A 19478-nucleotide genomic window follows, 5' to 3' on the forward strand; every position below is an offset into this window, starting at 1 on the left:
TGAAAACTTGGCTCTGGGGCCTGGCGCAATGGCTTAGCCTTTAAGAGCACTGGCTGCTCTTGCAGAGGGCCCAAGTTCAATTCCCAGCACCCACATGGCAGCTAATTACCATCTATAACTCCAGTTCTAGGGGCTCCAGTGCCTTCTTCTGGCCTCCATGGGCATTTGTACATGACTTACATACTTTTAGGCAAAGCACTCATATGCATTAAACTGAAAAAAAAAATAATTCAAAAAGACTTAAAAGCTTGGCTATGTTGTAAACAACAGTGTTAACTGGTGCTGTAAGTACTGATGCTTACAAAGTTGTAGGAGACTCATCAGAAGAATTTTATAAATCTTTTCTGTTTGCTAAGTCTGCCTGCATTTATGTATTCCTTTAGGAAACTATTGCTCTGCTCACAGTTTTAGTCATGAGGAACTTTTGAGTAGGATATAAAATTGATTGCTTGTGCCAGTGCTTATCGTTAAGTCTAGAATTGAGTCTTAGTGTCTTTTCAGAGGACTTGGCCTATGCACAGGGAGTCATGCTAAGATAGTTGCAATAATGTGATGCCAGGAACTGGTGATTTATTCAGAACTTTGTAACTTAAGGTGCAATAACTTTGTTTGAAATTTTAAAACTTTTATTCTCCTCAAACAAAATACAAAACAATGTAGAATAGATAGACACAAAGCAGGAAGTGGAGAGATGGCTCAGGGGTTAAGAGCACTGGCTGCTCTTGCAAAGGACCCGGATTTGAATACCAGCACCCACATGGTGGCTAACAACCATCTGTAACCCAGTTCCAGGGGATCCCACGTCGTCTTCTGACCTCCGTGGGCATTGCACGACACGGGTGCACTTACATACATGTAGGCAATACACTCATACACATTAAAAAAAATACAAACATAGACACCAAGCTTGAGGATGATTAAAATAAATGAAATTTAAATACCCTGGCAATTTGATACCTACTATTTTATTTAAAAACAGTAAGTTCTTCAATAGTATCTGTTTGACAAATTTTACTTTGTTTTGTTTTTGTTGGTTTCTTGGAGACAGTGTCTCCCCTGTAGTCTCAGTTGACCTGGAACTTACTTTGTAGACGAGGCTGATCTCGATCTCACAGAGGTGCTCTTGCCTCTGCTTACCAAGTGCTAGGATTAAAAGTGTGTGCTGCCATTCCTGACTTGACAAATTTTAATACATTAATGTGAAAACTAAAATTTTTTTAGAAATATGTTTAATAAAATAGGTGGATTTTTTTTACTTCTTGAATACATTGCTAAAATTAGGAGTTGTTAAGCCTCAATTTAGTTGTTTTATTTGTTTCTATTAACACCAAGAAAGTCATTTTTATAAAGAAGACAAAAATGAAGGAAATCTTACTATGGTTAAGTCCTTAGTATCTATGTGTTCCTGTCACTGAAAGTAGCTGTTGCATGAGTCCAGAGTAAAGAGTCTCCAGGCGCCCGCCCGCCTGCCTGCCATTCCCCTTCCTGAGCTGGTAGCTGATGTGGCACTGTGTCTTCTCTCGCCTGTATAAGTTGGAAGTGACACGCTAGTTTATTTATACATTTTAGTTGGTATCTCTGAACGGTAAGATGCTTTTTCAAAAGGACCATTGTAATACTACTGTCTCACCTCTATTAAGAGGTACTAAGTCTTTTTAAAACTAAATACCACAGTATTCAGCTTTTCTGGGTTACGTCAAGTCTCTCATAATCATATTTGTTTTGTCCTCTTTCCTTTTCTTCCAAAGGTTACGTCCTAACCACTCTGCATATTGGTGAATTAGCATTTGTCTAATAATCGTATATTTTTCTACTAGTAAATTTTTTTGGAAGTATATTGACTTTGAAAACTAGTGTAGGTATTTTTACCCTCATTTGTGTTCAACTGCAAAGCAGGTATGTAGGCAAACTGTATGGTTTGAATTGCTGAGCTATGAACTGAGGCAGGAAGGGAAGCACTTGATGGTCTCAGTTGGATCTTGTCATGCTTTAGAGCAGGGTCAATTAATAACACATTTGTGACTCACAGTAAAACTGAGTAGACCTCAGTGATGTGTGAATGGAACAAAGAATTAATTTGGTTGTCCCCCCACCCCATTACATTTAACTTTGTTTGTTGTATGTTAATATAAGCTAAAGGAGTCCTGTTTCTCATGTTGTAAATACTAACAAATGTAGGGATTAACAAATGGTACACTTAAGAAGTATATTTGCCACCCTAAATTATCCTGGCTCTTTTAGTTTGGCTTCTTTAATCTTTTCAGTTTTTGTGTTCATCTGCTTTACAGGCCATGTTTTGTTGTTTTTAACCTACAGATGGTAATTGAACTTAAAAATAACCACCAGTAGATGGTAGTCTTGGCCTTTTATAGTGATTTCAATTCTAATCTCTTCAAGTTACCATTCTAGACAGTCACGGAGCCATCAACAGATAGTCAGTTGTTAATAATTACTATGTTGTAGACAATTCTGTAGTTAATAAATATCTAAAAAGTTGGGAGTTATCCAAAAAATACTTCAGTTTTTTTTCCCCTTTGGTTGTCCCTAGCTAATTTTTGGAGCAATGTCTGATACTGTTTTATATAAAAATGCTTACTCTGTAATATGTAAAACTTTTCCCCAAAATCAGTATATAAAAATTCATTCTTAGAATTTAAAATGAGTTTCTCTATTTCCTTAAAAACAGAAATAAACCTGCAGCTTCTAAGAAGCCCACATGTGGCCCCGTGTCCTTTCCTGTGTACCTGTAGCATTTGGAATAATTGGCTGGTACTCTTGTGTATGTGGATGGGCTGCCTGGTTTCAGCTACATTTGTAGAGGTCCACTTTTACAGAAAGTTATTGCCGGGAAGATCTTAACCTCACATCATTGCACAACATGGGTATATTTACACACATGCAGGCAAGGCACTCATACACATAAAATTAAAAAAAAAATAGTAAATTAAAAAAAGAAAAGAAGTACCTCATATCTCCTAGCAAAGTCTGAATGTTGGACAGACACCAGAAACCTGACTTTTAGGTCTTATTCATGTCTATTTTGTGTGCCTCCCGTGAACACAAAAATACCTACTTAATATTTTGGAAATTGTAGCAGAACTGAAGAATGTCTGTGCTGGAGGGGAATGAGCAAATGAAGTGGGAAGTCCCGACAGCAGCACTTACACTTTGCTTTCTTTACAGATAACATTATATTTCTGAGTGACCAGACAAGAGAGAAGGCATAGAGCGGATGGCCCTTCTTTGACCGTTCTTTGGTACCATCTCCTTTCCAAATCATGTATAGTCTATAGTTTCCAAAGATGAAGATTAAAGTTTTTATATAAAATGAGTGAGAATATTTTTCCTGACAAACCTTCTCGCCGTTTTTTTGTGGAATAAGCTTCTGTTTATCCTGTGGGTCATGACGCTTACTAGTTGTTGGGTTTCTTTGTACAGGTCTACAAATAGTGAAATTTGGTTCCTCCGTCTGTGCCGTAGCCTGGGGTAGAAGCTGTGTGGGAGGCTCTTTTTTACTGGATGCTTCTGTTTAGCTGTTGATTCATTTGTTCGTTATTTTCGAACATTCCTCTATGTTAGGAGTTTATCCTATGATTTAAGACAATCAAAACCTTGATTGTTTTATCTTTGCTCTATAGACTTGGTGGTGAGTACTGACTGTTCTCTGTGTACCTACACCTTAGCTAGTATTTGGCACAGAAGAGCGGCTCTGTAAATGCTGAGCGATGAACAATCTCTGTGGGATTTTGAGTTTTAGTCAAAACTGAAGGTGGTTGCTGAGCAGTGCTTTGTGTCCAGTCTGAACTGCTTCAGGATTAGCCCACCTTCATGTCTGGTTTTTAGATCGTTGCTGTGGCATTTTTGAGTGCTGCTTTGCCAGCTCTAAGGAACTGAAGTAGAGCTGGAGAAGCAGGTTCCTCTCCCTGTCCTCTCGTTCCATTAATCTCCATCTCACCGGCCCCCCTTTGCTGTCCTTTTCAAAGTTTAATCCAGAACACTGAGGGTGGGGGTGAGGGTCTTTTGTGGTGCTGGGGATCAAACCTGGTACCTCTAGTTAGGCAGTCAGGCACTCTGTGCCTGAGCTACACCTACCCCAAAGATCCCTTTAATATTTTGACATGACTCCATAGACAACCTGTGTATGTACAGTTAATTTTGTTGTAACATTGCTGGTCTTTACCAATAAAAGTTTTATAAACTTAGTTTCTTTTTTTTTTTTTATTTTGGATTTTTTTTAACTTTATAAAAAAAATACTTTGAGAATTTCAAACATGCATATAAGGTGTTTTGATCAAATCCATGCTCACTCCCTCCCCTCCAACTCTTTCTATATCTCCCCATCACTTTTTCTGAAAACTTTGTGTACCCTCCCTTCCTCCCCTCCTTCTTTCCTTCTTTATGGGGCCTTTTGCTACTCTAACATTCCTCCCTCTGAAGAGGTAACCCTAAAATCTTTTAGGGATTATTAAGAGCTCCCAAATACTTTTGACATTTTGGGCCTTTGGCACATACATAGTATGTTGCTAAGAGGCCCATGGACATTTTGACTTTTAGCCAAGAAACTGGCTACTTTTCTTTGGGGTCTTTTTACCCTAACTGCCTAGCCAGTTCCTACTTCCTACTTTTATCACACCATCCTCTGAAGAGGTTACCCAAATTACTGATAGAGAATCGGGATGCAGACTACTCTGGCTTCTTCCATGCTGAACAGGGATGTGGGATGAGGCAATTGGGGTACCCTTTCAGTGGGTCTATCTAAGGCTCCCAAATTGCATAACCTTTATCTATAGGGAGAAAAGAAAGTCCTTGACTGGTGAGTAGGGAATGTGAAGGAGAAGTAAAAGCAAGAGTAGTTAGCATTACAAGTTCTAGACAGGGAACCAGAAAAAAGAACAGGGCAAATTTCAAATGTTCATATGAGAGTCCATTGGGATTTCTTGACGATAGCTTTCAAAAGCATCTCTCTATTGGGTTTCTCGTCTTTTTTCTTTTGTCTTCCAAGGCTGGACTCTAGAGTGATGGATTCAGGATTTGCTTTCAGGTATTTTGATAGCTGTTGGAGTGGCTAGAATCTGTCAGTTCCCTCTCAAAGGCTTCTAGATAGGGGGAGAAAACAAATTTACCCATCATTTTAGAACAATAGCTGGTTGTCTCCCTAGCTACAGGTGGACACTACAGTATTGCAGATCAAGATTTGAAGTCTTATATTTGAGCAGCACTTTCTGCTTAGAATCATCAATGAGAAATAATTGTCTAAATAACATTTTATATGGACTTAAGCCTAATGTCTGGGAAGTGTAATCCCTTGACCTCTTAAAGAAATATGTTGATCACTTTACTCTTTGGTTATACTTTCCTTTTGGGTGTTGAAGACCATACGGTTGGCCCAAATAAACCAATTTATTTTTACACTTCAGGTCCTACTCGACCGTGGCTGGCTTCCCTTGGAAGCCTGGAGGAGATGTTTCCTCTGAGTTGACCCTCCTCTTTGTAGACTGGACACTGGTTCATAAACTTAGTTTCTTAATCTTTTGTCTTAAAGTTTATATCCGTCGTCCCCAGGTCTGCCTGCAGCTTTCCAGGAAGTTGGCTAGGGCTGAGTGTATTGCTTTCTTCAGGTGTAAGGAGTCCCTCATTCTGTCTCTTCCACTCTGTTCCCACAGTGCTCCCAGCCCTGAGTATGGATTTGTTCTCCTTTACCGTGAGAGTACGGTGCTAAGATTGTGTTGGACTGTAACAAGGTCATAGGCTGTATTATGGACCCTTGACTTTTTCAAAGCAGTTCCTGTGTACATGAACAGCTTTTTTATACCGATGGTGCAGTTGGGTTGAAGGAAGATGGGATTCCTTAGCTTTATCCTGTCTCTGCCCAGGGATAGTAGAAAATTGCTATTCTCTTCTGTCTGCCTTTCTTTCTGCAGCTGGGACCACTAATCATCATATTAGATCTGTGTGTTCACACATGGAATCTGGTGATATAGTCCTCATTCATTTACGCTACATTATTACTTAAGCAGAATAAAGTAGATAAGTTTGTCTTTTGAGCAACTCTTTTTATGTCTTTCCTCAACAAAGCAGTTTTTATATTCCCTAAACATGAGACACTATGCATGTCAGCATTCATATTTAAACAAGGTGAAAATGGAAAACTTGTAGGTGAACAAGAGCTTGGTTACTAACCCAAGTTCTTTCCGAGTCCAGGATGCAGGCGCACACTAGTGCGTGTAGGATCATCTCAGAGCTCCGGGGCTGTTCTCCCTTGGAGGTTGCCTGTTCTCTCTCTCTGACTCTGGAGAGCTGTGAGGCAGCAGCAGCAGCAGCACTTTCAGTCAGGCTGAGTCTTTTGCCTTTCTAGTGATTTTGGCAGGCTTAGTGGCCCCAAGCTAGCCAGACTTACTGGGGCATCATCTCCAGCAGCCCAAAAAGCAGGCAGGACCAGGTATTGAATAGACTTGAGGGATCTACTAGTTCTAAGAGATGGTAGGTGACTTCTAATTCAAGTTTTGGATCTTGTTTGTCTTTTTGATGTGATTGTGTCAGGGCATAAATCTGCAGAAAGCTGCCCTGTGACTTTGGTTTGGGACTATTCCATAGAAAAGCAGAAGAAAAAGTATCAAGCAGCGATTGTGATATTCTCCCCTTTTTGAAAAGTAATGGTGGATGTGCTTTTTTAAAGTCTGGAAGAAGCATCCAGTGGTCCCAGTTGTCTCCATAGGATATTGTGTGTAATCTAACTAACTTCTTTATACTTTGTGTGCATTTTTAATAACGTGAGCTTGTATTCTAAAAGGAAAAAACAAAACAAAACTAACAAATCTAACTCTGCTCATCCTGCAACCAGTACTGCTTCCTGTGCTGGGGCTCAAGAGGCATTGCCTTTCCCAGCCTCTGCCTTTTAGCATCTTATGCTTGTGTACTTTGTCTCCATTCACCACTTAGTAACATGCACAGGCTCTGAAGGATGACCCCTAAAGACCAGCCAGCATGAGAGCCACTGTTTCCTGCCATTACAATTTCCAGCCATTCCCTTGTCACATCCTGTCACTCATGACTAATTTACACATCCTCAAACACCATGCACATTTTTCGGAGGCTGATTGGGAAATGCAGGTGTTTAGGAAGATTGCATGTTGTTGCCAACCACTACCTTTACAGCTGAGTATGAAAAATTATTGGGAGGCTTCCCTTTGTCTTCAAAGAGACAATGAATGTAACTCCTGAGGCAGGTTATCCTTTGTCCCCATAGGGCTCCGCTGGCACAGTGACATTACAGGAGTTCACAAATGTTAGTTGTTCAGTTGGCATAGACCAAAACGTCGATAGGAAAATTAGAGCAGGATCATTTAACTTATTTTCTTTCAGGATTTGCATCATATGCTGTGAAGACTGGTGGGAGTCACAGCAAAGGAGCAGGAATCCGAGGTCAGCAACTTACAGGAAATTGCTAGTGAGTTAATGATCATATTGAGTAACACATGTGTCCTTCCTACAAGTCAGGGACTACCTTTTTATCATTGTTTCATTTAACTGTTAACCTAAGAAGAAGGTACCAACGTTACACTTTACAGAGGAAATCCAGAACCAGTGAGAGGTTAAAACTTGTCAGAGTCACACAGCTGGAGTTTGAGCTTGGGTATGTGGCCTTTGTGTAGCTGCCTGCTCAGTGCCTGCTGCTGTCTGCATTCATAGTCCGCCAGCTGTATGTGTCCCCCTTCTCCCACTGCTAAACTGGAGTGTCCCACACAAGGTCCTTTCTAACATAGTAGGAAGAGATCATAGGTTTCTAGGGAGAGAATTAGAAGAAGTCCCTCTGGTTCCCCTTTCCCCCTTATAGCCAGCTGTCAGAGTGTAAGTCACAGTTTCTCTTCCAGGCTATCCCTACAGACATTCCTCTTGCTTTCCTTACATCAAGCAGTGACTCTACTACTCACTTCATGGTGGCTGCTGGATGCATTGTTGATGTATTGAGAATCGAAATTGTCAAGAATATCCAGGATGTGTTTGAACTCACTTTAGAGGAGAACTTTGATGTCAATAGCATTGATTCCTTCTCGCTGTCTGAATTTGCCTCTTTGCCGGCCTCAGTTTCCACATCCTAGGACCATGGGTGGCTTCTTTGACTGTCAGTGTCAGCCACACTAGTGAAGCATCATCTTTGTTCTTTCATTTTCCAGTCATTTACTCGCTTCCGTTTTGGACCTTGGAGTCTTATTTTGCTGTAAAGGTGTCCATTTCTATGGTCTGTGGTAAGGCTATGTGGTCAAACACCATAGATCACCTTACCAGCCGAATGCTCCTTAGTAAGGTACTTAATTTTCTCTGCCTTAGATTGTTTTGTTTTCCTTGAGTAAAATGGGGACAGTAGTACCGACCTACGGCCGCTTTGGAGAGCCCAGCAACCACTGCAGTGCTTGTAACTTAGATGAGAAGCAAATGAGACAAGAGTTCACTGCACGCTGGCTACTGTTGTTGTAGTTATTATTTTAAATATGTTATTTTTATTTTATGTGTATGAGTGCCTGAATGTATTAAGTGTACCACATGCATGCAGTGCACACAGAGGCCAGAAGAGGGTGTCAGGTTCTCTGGAACTGGAGTTACAGACAGTTAGCTGCCATGTGGGTGTTGGGAATCGAGTGTGTCCTCTGGAAGAACAACCAATGTTTTTGTTTTGTTTTTGTTTTCAAATACATCTCAGTTTTTTAATTTGTTGATTTTTCTTTTTGTGTGTGTATTTCATACAGAACATCCCAATCTTATTCATCTCTATACCCACATCCCAAATGGCACCCTCCCATAGCCCCTCCCCAGTCCATATACTCTGTCATCCCTGTTATTGTCCACTGTGTTGTTGGCGCCCCAGCCGTTCCCCAGTGCTTGTCCATCCACTGAATCTAGTCAGCCTATCTAGAGTTCCTTGTTTTAGGGAGATCAGCTCTTCCTCATCTAGCAGCAATCAGTTACCAATATTCATTTAGATAAGATTGGGGTCTGCTGTTCATTTTCCCAGTTCTATGCTGGGTTACTGACTGGGACTTTCTTTGGCCACCCTGGCCAATAACTCAAAGAAAGGTATCTCCTATCTGGCATTGTTGCTTATTATGTAGACTTTAGCTATACACGTGGACTCTTAAGAGAAATATGTTATACTTTCCTTTTGGATGTTTAAGACCATACAGTTGGCCCAGATAAACCTATTTATTTGTTCTCTTAAGGTCGTTTGAGGATCTGTTCCTCAGGGGTCACATGGGCTGGGAGGAGCCCCTGGCTCCTTTCTTTTACCAGTTCCATCTATGTGAAGATAAGTCAAAGGTCCTACTCGATTATGGCTGGAACAGCTGATGTTTTAACCACTGAGCCGTCTCTCCAGCTTCACAGTTGTTGTTTTAAATAAAGCATGTTATTTAGCTACTCTACCCTCTTAGGAAGTCTCATGGGATATTTGTAAGAGTATGTTAACTATAGGAGAGTTTTTTGACTTCTTTGTTGTTAGTAACTTCTGTGAGTAACTGAACATGTCCTCCACATTGATGTAGCTTGGTTGTTTTTAATCTTTTATGACTACTTAAAATTAATTGTATTTCTTAAACTGTAGGCAGCGGGGCACCTGCTATATGCATACTTTGATATAGGGATGACTTTAATAAGATTCCTTTGTTGAAGGAACTCACAGTTTAGGATGATGAGGGCCCAGAGGGGGGAAACAGCAGAAGATTGTGCAGCTGGTTATGATTTGGTGTGGGGAATAGCACAAGAGAGAGCAGATAACTAAGTTATCTTTACCAGAGGACGCGGCATCAAAAGTTTTGAGCAGTGAAGGGAGGTCAAGAAAAGTGGCTTTCAGCTAGACCGTAGAGAGCTTCAGAAGCTTGCAGAGGAGAATGGCAGCGACGTGGAAGCCCTTGGGGGTTTGAAAACTGGAACAGATTGGACGGATGCTTTAGAAAGAGCACAACAGGGCTGGAGAGATGGCTCAACAGTTAGAACACTGGCTGCTCTTGTGGAGGACCCTTAATTCTGATTCTTGTGCTTTCAGAGCAAGCACTTTATACACGAAGCCATCTCTTCCCAGCACCCACATGGCAGTTAATAGTCATCCTTAACTCCAGTTACAGGGGATCTGATGCCCTCTTCAGGCTTCTGCAGGCATTGCACATACATTGTGCACTTACATACTTGCAGGCAAAACATTCATACACATAAAATAAACAGTATAAAATTAAAAATAATAACATTAATTTTTTTTCTTAAAAGAAGCTCCTTCAGTATTCCTGGAAGGATTGGTAGAGCAGGGATGAGGGGTGACTTGGGCATTTGGAGTCTGATGGATTTGCTAATACTGTGTTCCAGTTTTCTGCCAGATCCTTTTAGCTGTATCTTAGAAGTACTCAAGAAAAGGCTGGAGAGATGGCTTCGTGTATAAAGTGCTTGCTCTGAAAGCATGAGAATCAGGATTAAGAATGTCAGAACTCCAGAACCAATATAAAAATCCAGGCTCAGCTGTACATACCTGTGGTTCTGGTGCAGGGAGGCAGAGACAGGAGGATCTTGGGGGTTTGCTGGCTGGTCTAGCCAATTGCTGAGCTCCAGGTTCAGTGAAAGACCTTGTCTCAAAAAAAAATAAGGTAGAGAATGGAAGAAAAACACAACTGATGTTGACCTCTGGCCTCTACCTATCAACATGATCACACCACACACATGCACATACATATCCCAACACGAAGAAGTAATCAAGAAAAATACATGGCTCCTCTCCCGGGACCTGGTGTTGACACAGTAGGTACTGGTAAGAGAGAAAGCAGTCTGATTATTCAGTGCTCCCCCCTTGGCAGATGTGTAGTAGATAGTGACACCTGCTTTCTGGATGTGGAGAGGACTTGATGGGTGAATATCTGCTAGAAAGTCTAATTAGGCCATGCAAAGGACATAGGAATTAACCCTGGAAGGCACAGCTCTTCTCTGAGTACATACGGCCTTACGATAGCAAAGCTACCTAGAAACTGAGCATAAACATGAGTAATGAACTGGCCTGTATCCATTGTCTTCTGTATTTAGAATTGGTATTTATTGGGGGGCAATGTACACTGCTCAGACAGTACATTCCTTTTTGTGGTTATGGATTGCTGAGAGTCATCTGGGTCCAGGAAAGTTCTTGTGTGAGCTCTTTGGAGGTACGTTCTTTGTATTTCTCCAGACTCATCCTCCTCTTTACTGTAATGGGGACATGGGGCTAAATCTCCAGGAGCCAGCCAGAGCAGGAAGTATGGTCTTCAGGATGGAAGATGGAAGAAGCTGTCATCCAAGATGACCCAAACCACCATAGCGTCCCGGACAGCCTACCTCTGAACATCTTCAGAAGATGCAAATAAACTTCCTTGTATTTGTGTGCAACTTACCTTTATCTCCTTATATGTTTGCTCCTTTCTGGATTTCCTTATACTGCAAGTAGAAGTGAATAAATCTCATCACTAATCCCATGGTCTCTTCAGTTTTTAATTTATGTCATGATAAATTTGGGGAAGGGACTGGGCCACTAAAAATACACAGAACCTTAGCAATGGTCTTTAACGACTAAACAGAACTTTTTTTGTGTGAAACAAATACTATTTAGTTTTATTTTAGCCCTAGTGAGGACACTAGCCTTTCATTGACTAAAGAAACAGGTAGATTATGGATGAAAGTACTGTCCTGGCTGGACGTGGTGGGCATGCCTTTAATCCCACCACTCTGGAGACAGGCAGGCAGATGTCTGAAATTGAGGCCAGCCTGGTCTACATAATAAATTCTAGGCCTATTGGGCCTTGAGACCCTGTCTCAAAAAATCAAAACTGACCTTCACTTCCCTGGCAGACGGCAGATTAGAAAATCTTGGGAGGGTTCTCTACGTGCAGAGAAGTTCTTACTGCATTTAGGAATCTTATTCTGCTCAGGCCACCAGAACAGCATATAGACAAGTAGCTTAAAGAACAGACATTTTCCAGCTGTAGAGGCTGCAAAGCTGAGGTCAGGGTGCCAGCGTGACCCACTTCTGGACAATCATCTGCTGACCTGTAGGTGGGTGCTGTCTCACTTATGCTCATGTGATCTGTGTGTGCTTGGCACTAGCCGAGCCCCACCCTTTGATCTCACATAACCTTTATTTCCTCCGTAAAGGCTTTATCTACAAATACTTTCCTGGGGCAGATGTTATATGGGGCATATGGGGGCAGGGACATCATACAGTTTACAGCTTTGGGCTTGTAGGAAGAAAAGAAACTCAATTTAACAATTTTAAAATAGGAATTGAAACATTCTTTGATGGTGTGCTAATCTTGGCATTGTTATATGCTAAAGGTGCCTGTCAAACATTCTTTGAAATTTCCTTTAAAATAGAAATGACATGAGAGTTCTTTAACAACCTACTTGTTTGGAGCTCTAGCAAGTGCTTTTATGAACAGAATAGTGTTGAGATAGGAAAGAGAAAGTGATTCACAAATTCTGTGATTACTTTGAAAACAAATGTATAAATTAAGTTACAGGAAATGAAGTAGTCCCCAACTGTCAGTTATAAACAAGATCAAAGAATTTTTAAAAGATGCCCTGTGAGAACATCAGAAAACAAAAGTCTTCAGTGTGTGGCCTCTGAGGACCACTATAAAACCTTATTGAAACATTTAAAAGAGAGCTAGTACATTATGTGTCTCAGAAACATCAGTGTTAACAAAGAACTCTACTCCCCTAACCACTGATGTTATAGATGGAAGGGTATTTAAATAAATTCCCAGAAGTCCTATGGGGAGACACAACAAGCTGATTATAAATATGTATTGATAAACAAATGTCCACAAATACATGTTCCTGTTGGGTGTGGTAGCACACACCTTTAATCCCAGCACTCTGGGGGCAGAGGCAGGTGGATCTCTCAGTTCAAGGCCAGGCTGGTCTACATAGTGAGTTCCAGGTCAGTCCTACCACAGGGAGTCCCTGTTTGAAAAAGACCAAAAAATATATACTCCTAAGTGTGGCTGGGTAAGGGGTGGGGTGGGGTTGGGGTGACTTACTTTGCTAGTTAAGGCTTTGGTTCTTTCATTGTCTTAAAGTTACTTTGAGAAAGTATACCACTGATGTAGATAGAGAGCAGTGACACAGAATAGAGTACAGCAATTGATCATGCTTATTTGGAAACAAGGAGAAAGTGGCATAGATTTTTGCATAAAATATAAATTATTCGGGGTTATAGAGCTGGCTCAGTGTTTAAGAGCATTGGCTGCTCTTGCAGGGGACCTGGGTTCAAATCCAAGCATCTATATGGCAGCTAACCACTGTTCTAACTCCAGTTCCATGGGACCCACTTCTGACCTTCGTAGGCATTGCACAACACATAGGCAGTGCACTTACATACATGCACATAAAAATAACAGATGAGCTATTTTAAAAATATTTAAAATAATGTGAACTATTCAACAAATGATGCCAGGACAGTTTGTTACCCAGATAGGGGACAAAAGAAACCCAAAAACCTAACAAACACAACTAAATCTTTACACCTTATGCAAAAATAAATTGACTATTTAGACTTATTTGCAAAATTCAAAACTCCATGTTTTCCTGAATTGGGGAATGGAATTTTAAAACGTTAGTTGCAATTCAGGACCAGTAGCACTGGACTTTATGCACTTAAACCTTTCTCCAGTGTGACGGATAGTGCCTCGTGGTGGGATTCTGGGATTTCCCTGTTTCTGTGTGTCCTCCCCCCAGAGAAACAAGACCTCTCACCTTTTTGGTGGTTCTGTGCCTCCTGTCAGTGCTACTTACCTTTAAAAAAATATTTTTATTTTATGTGTGTGAGTGTATTGCCTGCATGTATGTGAGTGCACCCGTGCCATGCAATGCTGGGGTGGTCAGAAGAGAGCTTCGGATTCCCCTAGAATTGGAGTTAAAGACTGTTGGATTTGTAGCCACCATGTGGGTGCTGGGAATTGAACCCGGGTCCTCTGCAACAGCAGTCAGTACTCTTAACTGCTGAGCCATCTCTCCAGCCCCATATCTTTTTTATTCTGTGATTCTCAGCCCTATTTTTTTGTAGTTCTTTTTTGTTGCTGTGATAAATGTCCTGATAAAAGTAACTTAAGGCAGAAAGTGTTCATTTTGGCTTATAGTTCCAGAGGGGATGCAGTCTGGCATGGCAGGGAAGGCATGACAGCAGGAGCAGGAGGCTAGGCCATCACTGCACAGGAAGCAGACAGAGAGACATTTCACATTCAAACCACACAAACCTCAAAACCTATTCCCAGTGATATACCTCCTCCTTCAAGGTTCCAAAACCTTCTGAAATAGCGCCACCAGCTGGAGACCTAGTGTTCAAAGACATGAACCTATCGGGGGGGACATTTCACATTCAAACCACAATACTCCCTCTGAAACTGAGTCCCAGTCCTCCATGTTCTTTGTGACCCAGATGTCCTCCTTTTCCTTATGACATTGGACACTATTTGCATTTTGGCAAAGAGCTGCTGAATTTAAGATCATAGGTGGAAGTGACAGTCTGTGGCATCTGAAGAGGACAGAGAAGCGTGGTAGAGCCAGAGCCAAGTTGTGCTGTATGGCAGACTAGGGCAGAAGAGCAAGGTGCAGTGAAATAACAGGAGGAGGAGGTAGATTGCAGAAAAGTTTGAGATTGGCAGGCGATCAAAGCTCAGAGTTGCCTAGTTTCTGATATGTTCGGACTTGCAGAGGGAGTGTTCATGGTTTTGATTATCACCGAGTTCATCCTTGGAAATCTGGTGAATGGTTTCATTGGATGGGTCAATAGCAGCAGCTGGTTCAAAAGCAAGAGACTCTCTTTGTCTGACTGCATCATCACCAGCCTGGCCCTCTCTAGGATCATTGTGCTATGGATCATCTCTGTTGATGGCATCATAATAATATTCTCTTATGACACGCATGATTCGGGGACAGGAATGCAAATTATTGATGTTTTCTGGACGTTTACAAACCACCTAAGTATTTGGCTCATCACCTGTCTTGGTGTTTTCTACTGCCTGAAAATTGCCCGTTTCTCCCACCCCACATTCCTCTGGCTCAAGTGGAGAGTTTCCAGCATTGTTACATGGATGCTGTGGGGTGCGCTGTTCTTATCCTGCATCTGTACTCTATCTCTGATCAATGAATTTAAGATCTATTCCATCCTCAGTGGAATCGAAGGCACACAGAACATAACTGAATACTTCAGAAGGAAGAGAAACACGTATAATATGATGCACGTTCTTGGGAATCTGTGGATGCTCCCTCCCTTAATTGTGTCTCTGGTCTCTTACCTTCTGCTTCTCCTCTCTCTGGGGAGGCACACACAGCAGATGCAGCCGCATAGGACCAGCTCCCGAGACCAAAGCACCGAGGCCCACAAGAAAGCCATCAGAATCATCCTCTCCTTCCTCTTCCTCTTCCTACTGTACTTTTTTTCCTTTCTCATTTTGTCATTCAGTCGTTTCCTCCCAGCAACCAAGACAGCCAGAATGATTAGTGTCATCGTTACAATGTTTTATCCTTCTGGCCACTCTCTTATTCTCATTCTGAGTAACAACAAGCTGAAGCAGACATTTGTGGTGATGTTCCCATGTGAATGTGGTCATGTGAAGCTTCTGTCTAAGAGGCCCTTTGCTTCATAGACGAGCAGGGCATAGAGTGGGGCCTGGGAATCCTTCAGCCTGATCCAGGACCACAGAGCTTGACTCTCGTATAGTACCAGCCTGTACCATCAGTGGGAGAGACACTGCCTGCTTTGCCCCTGGTCCTACTTGGTTCTGGAGAAAGCCACATTTCTTATGGCCTCCCTCCATAGGACTGTTTCAGACAGGTGAAACAGTCTCTGGGAAATGTCAATGTAAAAATACTCATGATATAGACATAGAGCTGTATTTTAATAATCATTATCTGTTACCAATCTGCATATTAGTGTTATCTTAAATTTGATGCTGATAGAAGTAAAATGATGTGGGCCTGATGTCTGACTCTGTCAACTTTCTAGTTTTTGACTTTGGGTGGGTTACCTTAGTCATTTGTCCCTCTTCCTAAAATGTGGATGATAACATTAGCTGCAGGGTAGTGGAAACTCATAGGACAGGGTGTGCCAACATTTAAGCACAGTGTGTTGTGTAAAGTTCTGAATTAAGTGAAAGCTATCATTGTGCCTAAGGCATGACAGCAGGAGCAGGAGGCTAGGCCATCACTGCACAGGAAGCAGACAGAGAATGGAAAGTGGGGCCAGGTTACACAACAGTGTGTTGTGTAAAATTCTGAATTAAGTGAAAACTATCATTGTGCATTGAGTTATGCAACAGTAATCCTGGTAAGATGGCAGTTTCCATGAGCCCGTTGTGTGATGATGTAAGCAGTGGCAGGAAATCAAGCCCTTTGGACTCCATGTTCCAGGCCATTCTTGCATTTCATTAGCATTTTACTAAAGTGAATTCCAAGTAATTTTTATGTTTCAGACTGTGCAGAACACCAGTCATGTTATCCTCCTTTCCTCCCCCTCTTTCCTCTCCTCCTTCCTTCTCTCTCTCTCTCTCTCTCTCTCTCTCTCTCTCTTTCCTTTTTCTCCTCCCTTGCTCTTTTCAAGGTTTGTATCTGTTTTTAAATTTATGTCTTATTATATAGGTAGTTTGATGATGAACCAATATGTTTGATTAATCCAATCTATGTTTAAACAGAAATACATACTCATTGATTTACGTGTGTCATTGGGTAGTTTTGAGAAGTTAGTGAGAATATTGTTTAGTATCATGAAAAATGCTTAAACTTTGTGAGTATAGTGAGCTAGGACACATGGCATTCCTGAATGTGGATTTCTACTACTAATATGACTAAATAATCACCCTGTATTTTGTGTCAGAGTATTTTAATGCCTAAGGGGACATATTATAACTACAGGTGATCTAAAAAGGTAACACATGAAAGGGCTGATTTTTTTCCTAGACAAGCCCCAGAACACGAGTGATTGTGTCACAAATTTGTATGCATCTATATGGAGCTAATAGTGGAATGCAAAGTAATTATCATGAAGGGATGTCTGAGGAGGGGACAGTTCCTTGAACTTAATGCATTTGATTCAGTAAATCACGTAAGTGCCAACGTGCAAAGGTTTGGCAGTGGCATTGTCAGGATGACGACTGGAGAAAATGGCTGCAGCCTCAGCATGTAGGGGCCACAGAAGCTGGTGTAAGTAGTCCATGGATAAGCACAGGGAGGGCAGGTGGGAGGAGAAGGCATGAGAATTCCCACAGTATTCCCTGGTTTCTGTGAAGTAAAACTGCTGTGAAAAAGAAGCTCTTAGACTAGAGCACTCTGGTTTGGATTTGAAGTTCTCGGAGCCTGCCTTGACTTCCTTTAGGCTTCCTGCTCTTGGGGAACTGGACTCCCAGGTTCACTGAGGTTTGTAATTAGGCACTTCTAAGAAAAAAAAGAATTGCAATGAAAAAATAGCAATGTAATCCTTGGAGAATTTGCATCTCAGTAAAAGTAGCTGCCTATTAGACCACAATTGACTCATTTGCTATGCTGGAAAAATTAAAAAGGAGACATCCCTCCAGGAGGGATACTGGCACCTACTTAAATCTTTCAGTTTTCTTCATCAGCACCACAACTTGGGCTGGATCCTCAATGAGTAAAGATGTTCCAGGAGCTGAATTTATTTGTTTTTGCTGCCTCAGTTGTGTTTAATTTTGTTGGACTCATTGTGAGTCTGTTTATTATAGTGGTCATTTACAAGACTTGGGTTAGAAGTCGTAGACTCTCCTCTTCAGATAGGATTCTGTTCAGCTTGGGTGTCACCAGATTTCTTACTCTGGTATTGTTTCTACTGAAAACTGTCTACTTGTCTTCAAATGGTAAGAAGTCAGTCTACTTTTCCATGGCTTTTGTATTTTGTTGGAAGTTTTTGGACTCTAACAGTCTCTGGTTAGTGACCTTGCTCAACAGCTTGTATTGCGTGAAGATTACCAACTTCCAACACCCAATGTTTCTCCTGTTGAAACGGAATATTTCTGCAAAGACCACGAGAATGCTGCTGGCCTGTCTGCTGATTTCTGCCTTCACTACTCTCCTGTATCTTGTGCTCAGTCAGGTATCACGTTTTCCTGAACACATGACTGGGAGAAATGACACAGTATTTGACTTCAGTGAGGGCATCTTGATCTTAGCAGCCTCCCTGGCCTTGAGCTCATTATTCCAGTTTGTACTCAATGTGACTTTTGCTTCAGTGTTAATACATTCCTTGAGAAGACATATACAGAGGATGCAGAGAAACTCTACTGGCTTTTGGAATCCCCAGACTGAAGCACATTTGGGTGCTGTGAAGCTGATGACCTGTTTCCTCCTGCTCTACATTCCCTATTCAGTCGCTACCCTGTTCTACCTCCCTTCTTCTGGGAAGGATTTGAGAGCCTATGCTGTTTGTGTGATTATTACTGCTGCGTACCCTCCAGGACACTCTGTCCTCATCATTTTCACACATTCTAAGCTGAAAACAAAAGCAAAGAAGATTCTTCGTTTCTACAAATAGTGGAATTCCATCAGTAAGCAATGACTGCTTTACTTCAAGGTTTGGGAGAAAGATTTCCTGGTATCAGTTCCCCAGTTGTCTAAGGAATTTATGTTGTGATCCTACATCTGGTACCCTAGACCTTTAAGAGCTTGTGTTTTGGGCTATGCTGCATCTTTTGGCCAATGTTTCTTTAAGAAACTTGTTGGAAGCATTATTTGTGTATTTTGCATGCCATTGCATTCCTGGATGATGGAAACCATATCGGTCCATCAGCTGCTGACGTAGAATGGGAGGCTCCTCAGAGTTAAAGCCACATTGTGATGTACATGATTAGCACAAATTTGGGGGTTTAAGGAACCCTGAGTAAGATGTGAGTAGTCACTGAGAGCCTGTAGATTGGCTTAATGTGTAGGAAGGTAGCACAAAGAGAAAAGGAGAGAGAAGGTTCAGAGAAATAAAGAGAAAGGTGAAGAGAAATAGGTATGCGTTGCAGGACATAACGACAGAGGGTCCTAACATTTGTTGCGCTATTACAATCAAGAAACCATAGCATTGAATTTCTAGGCTTGATGTAGAAAGGCGGAAAGGGTCAGTCAGATCGATAGATCAAGGGAAGTGATTGGTAGTAAATAAGCCACATCTAAAATGGTTTAAAATCAAGGAATCCTAATATCTAGATAGCTTTAGGATGAAAAACCAGTTCCATACCAGTAGTGAGGTTAGCACTACCTGAGGGAGTTTCTCAACATACTGCACCATGACATGTGATGTGGAATTCAGGGCAAAGCCAAGCGGAGCCTTGGACTGGTGGGGGAGCACTTGGCTAAGGGGGATTTATTTCATTGCTTTTTGCACATCACCCTCATGCAGGAGAATGCTGTTTCCAGGAGCCACAATAGCAGGGGCTGAGGCTCCAGAGGAACATGACTCTGATGATGGGATGTTGGCGAATTTT

At 41.6% G+C, this 19478-nt stretch overlaps 3 protein-coding genes across 6 annotated transcripts in view; all 3 read left to right on the forward strand.

Moving 5' to 3' along the window:
• Ssbp1 (single stranded DNA binding protein 1) overlaps positions 1–11419 on the forward strand; it is a 19515-nt gene extending 8096 nt beyond the window's left edge. For 3 of the 4 annotated variants that reach the window (XM_008823532.3, XM_008823530.3, XM_008823533.3), the window contains exon 7: positions 3184–3331. In XM_008823532.3, coding sequence (XP_008821754.1) covers positions 3184–3227 — 44 coding nt within the window. In that variant the 3' untranslated portion in view covers positions 3228–3331. Of the gene's footprint in view, positions 1–3183; positions 3332–11194 lie in introns of those variants that run through there. The other variant, XM_029558868.1, reaches the window with a different exon arrangement.
• A 3277-nt stretch (positions 11420–14696) lies between these two features.
• LOC103726114 (taste receptor type 2 member 3) lies at positions 14697–15647 on the forward strand. The gene has a single exon (XM_008823534.1). The coding sequence runs from the start codon at positions 14697–14699 to the stop codon at positions 15645–15647; it is 951 nt and encodes a 316-aa protein (XP_008821756.1).
• A 2003-nt stretch (positions 15648–17650) lies between these two features.
• On the forward strand, positions 17651–18541 carry Tas2r4 (taste 2 receptor member 4). The gene has a single exon (XM_008823535.1). It carries the CDS (start codon positions 17651–17653, stop codon positions 18539–18541), a length of 891 nt encoding a protein of 296 aa, XP_008821757.1.
• Positions 18542–19478: the final 937 nt, after the last annotated feature.

The sequence above is a fragment of the Nannospalax galili genome, unplaced genomic scaffold (genome assembly GCF_000622305.1).
Source record: "Nannospalax galili isolate Female #2095 unplaced genomic scaffold, S.galili_v1.0 scaffold307, whole genome shotgun sequence".
NCBI classification, from domain to species: domain Eukaryota; kingdom Metazoa; phylum Chordata; class Mammalia; order Rodentia; family Spalacidae; genus Nannospalax; species Nannospalax galili.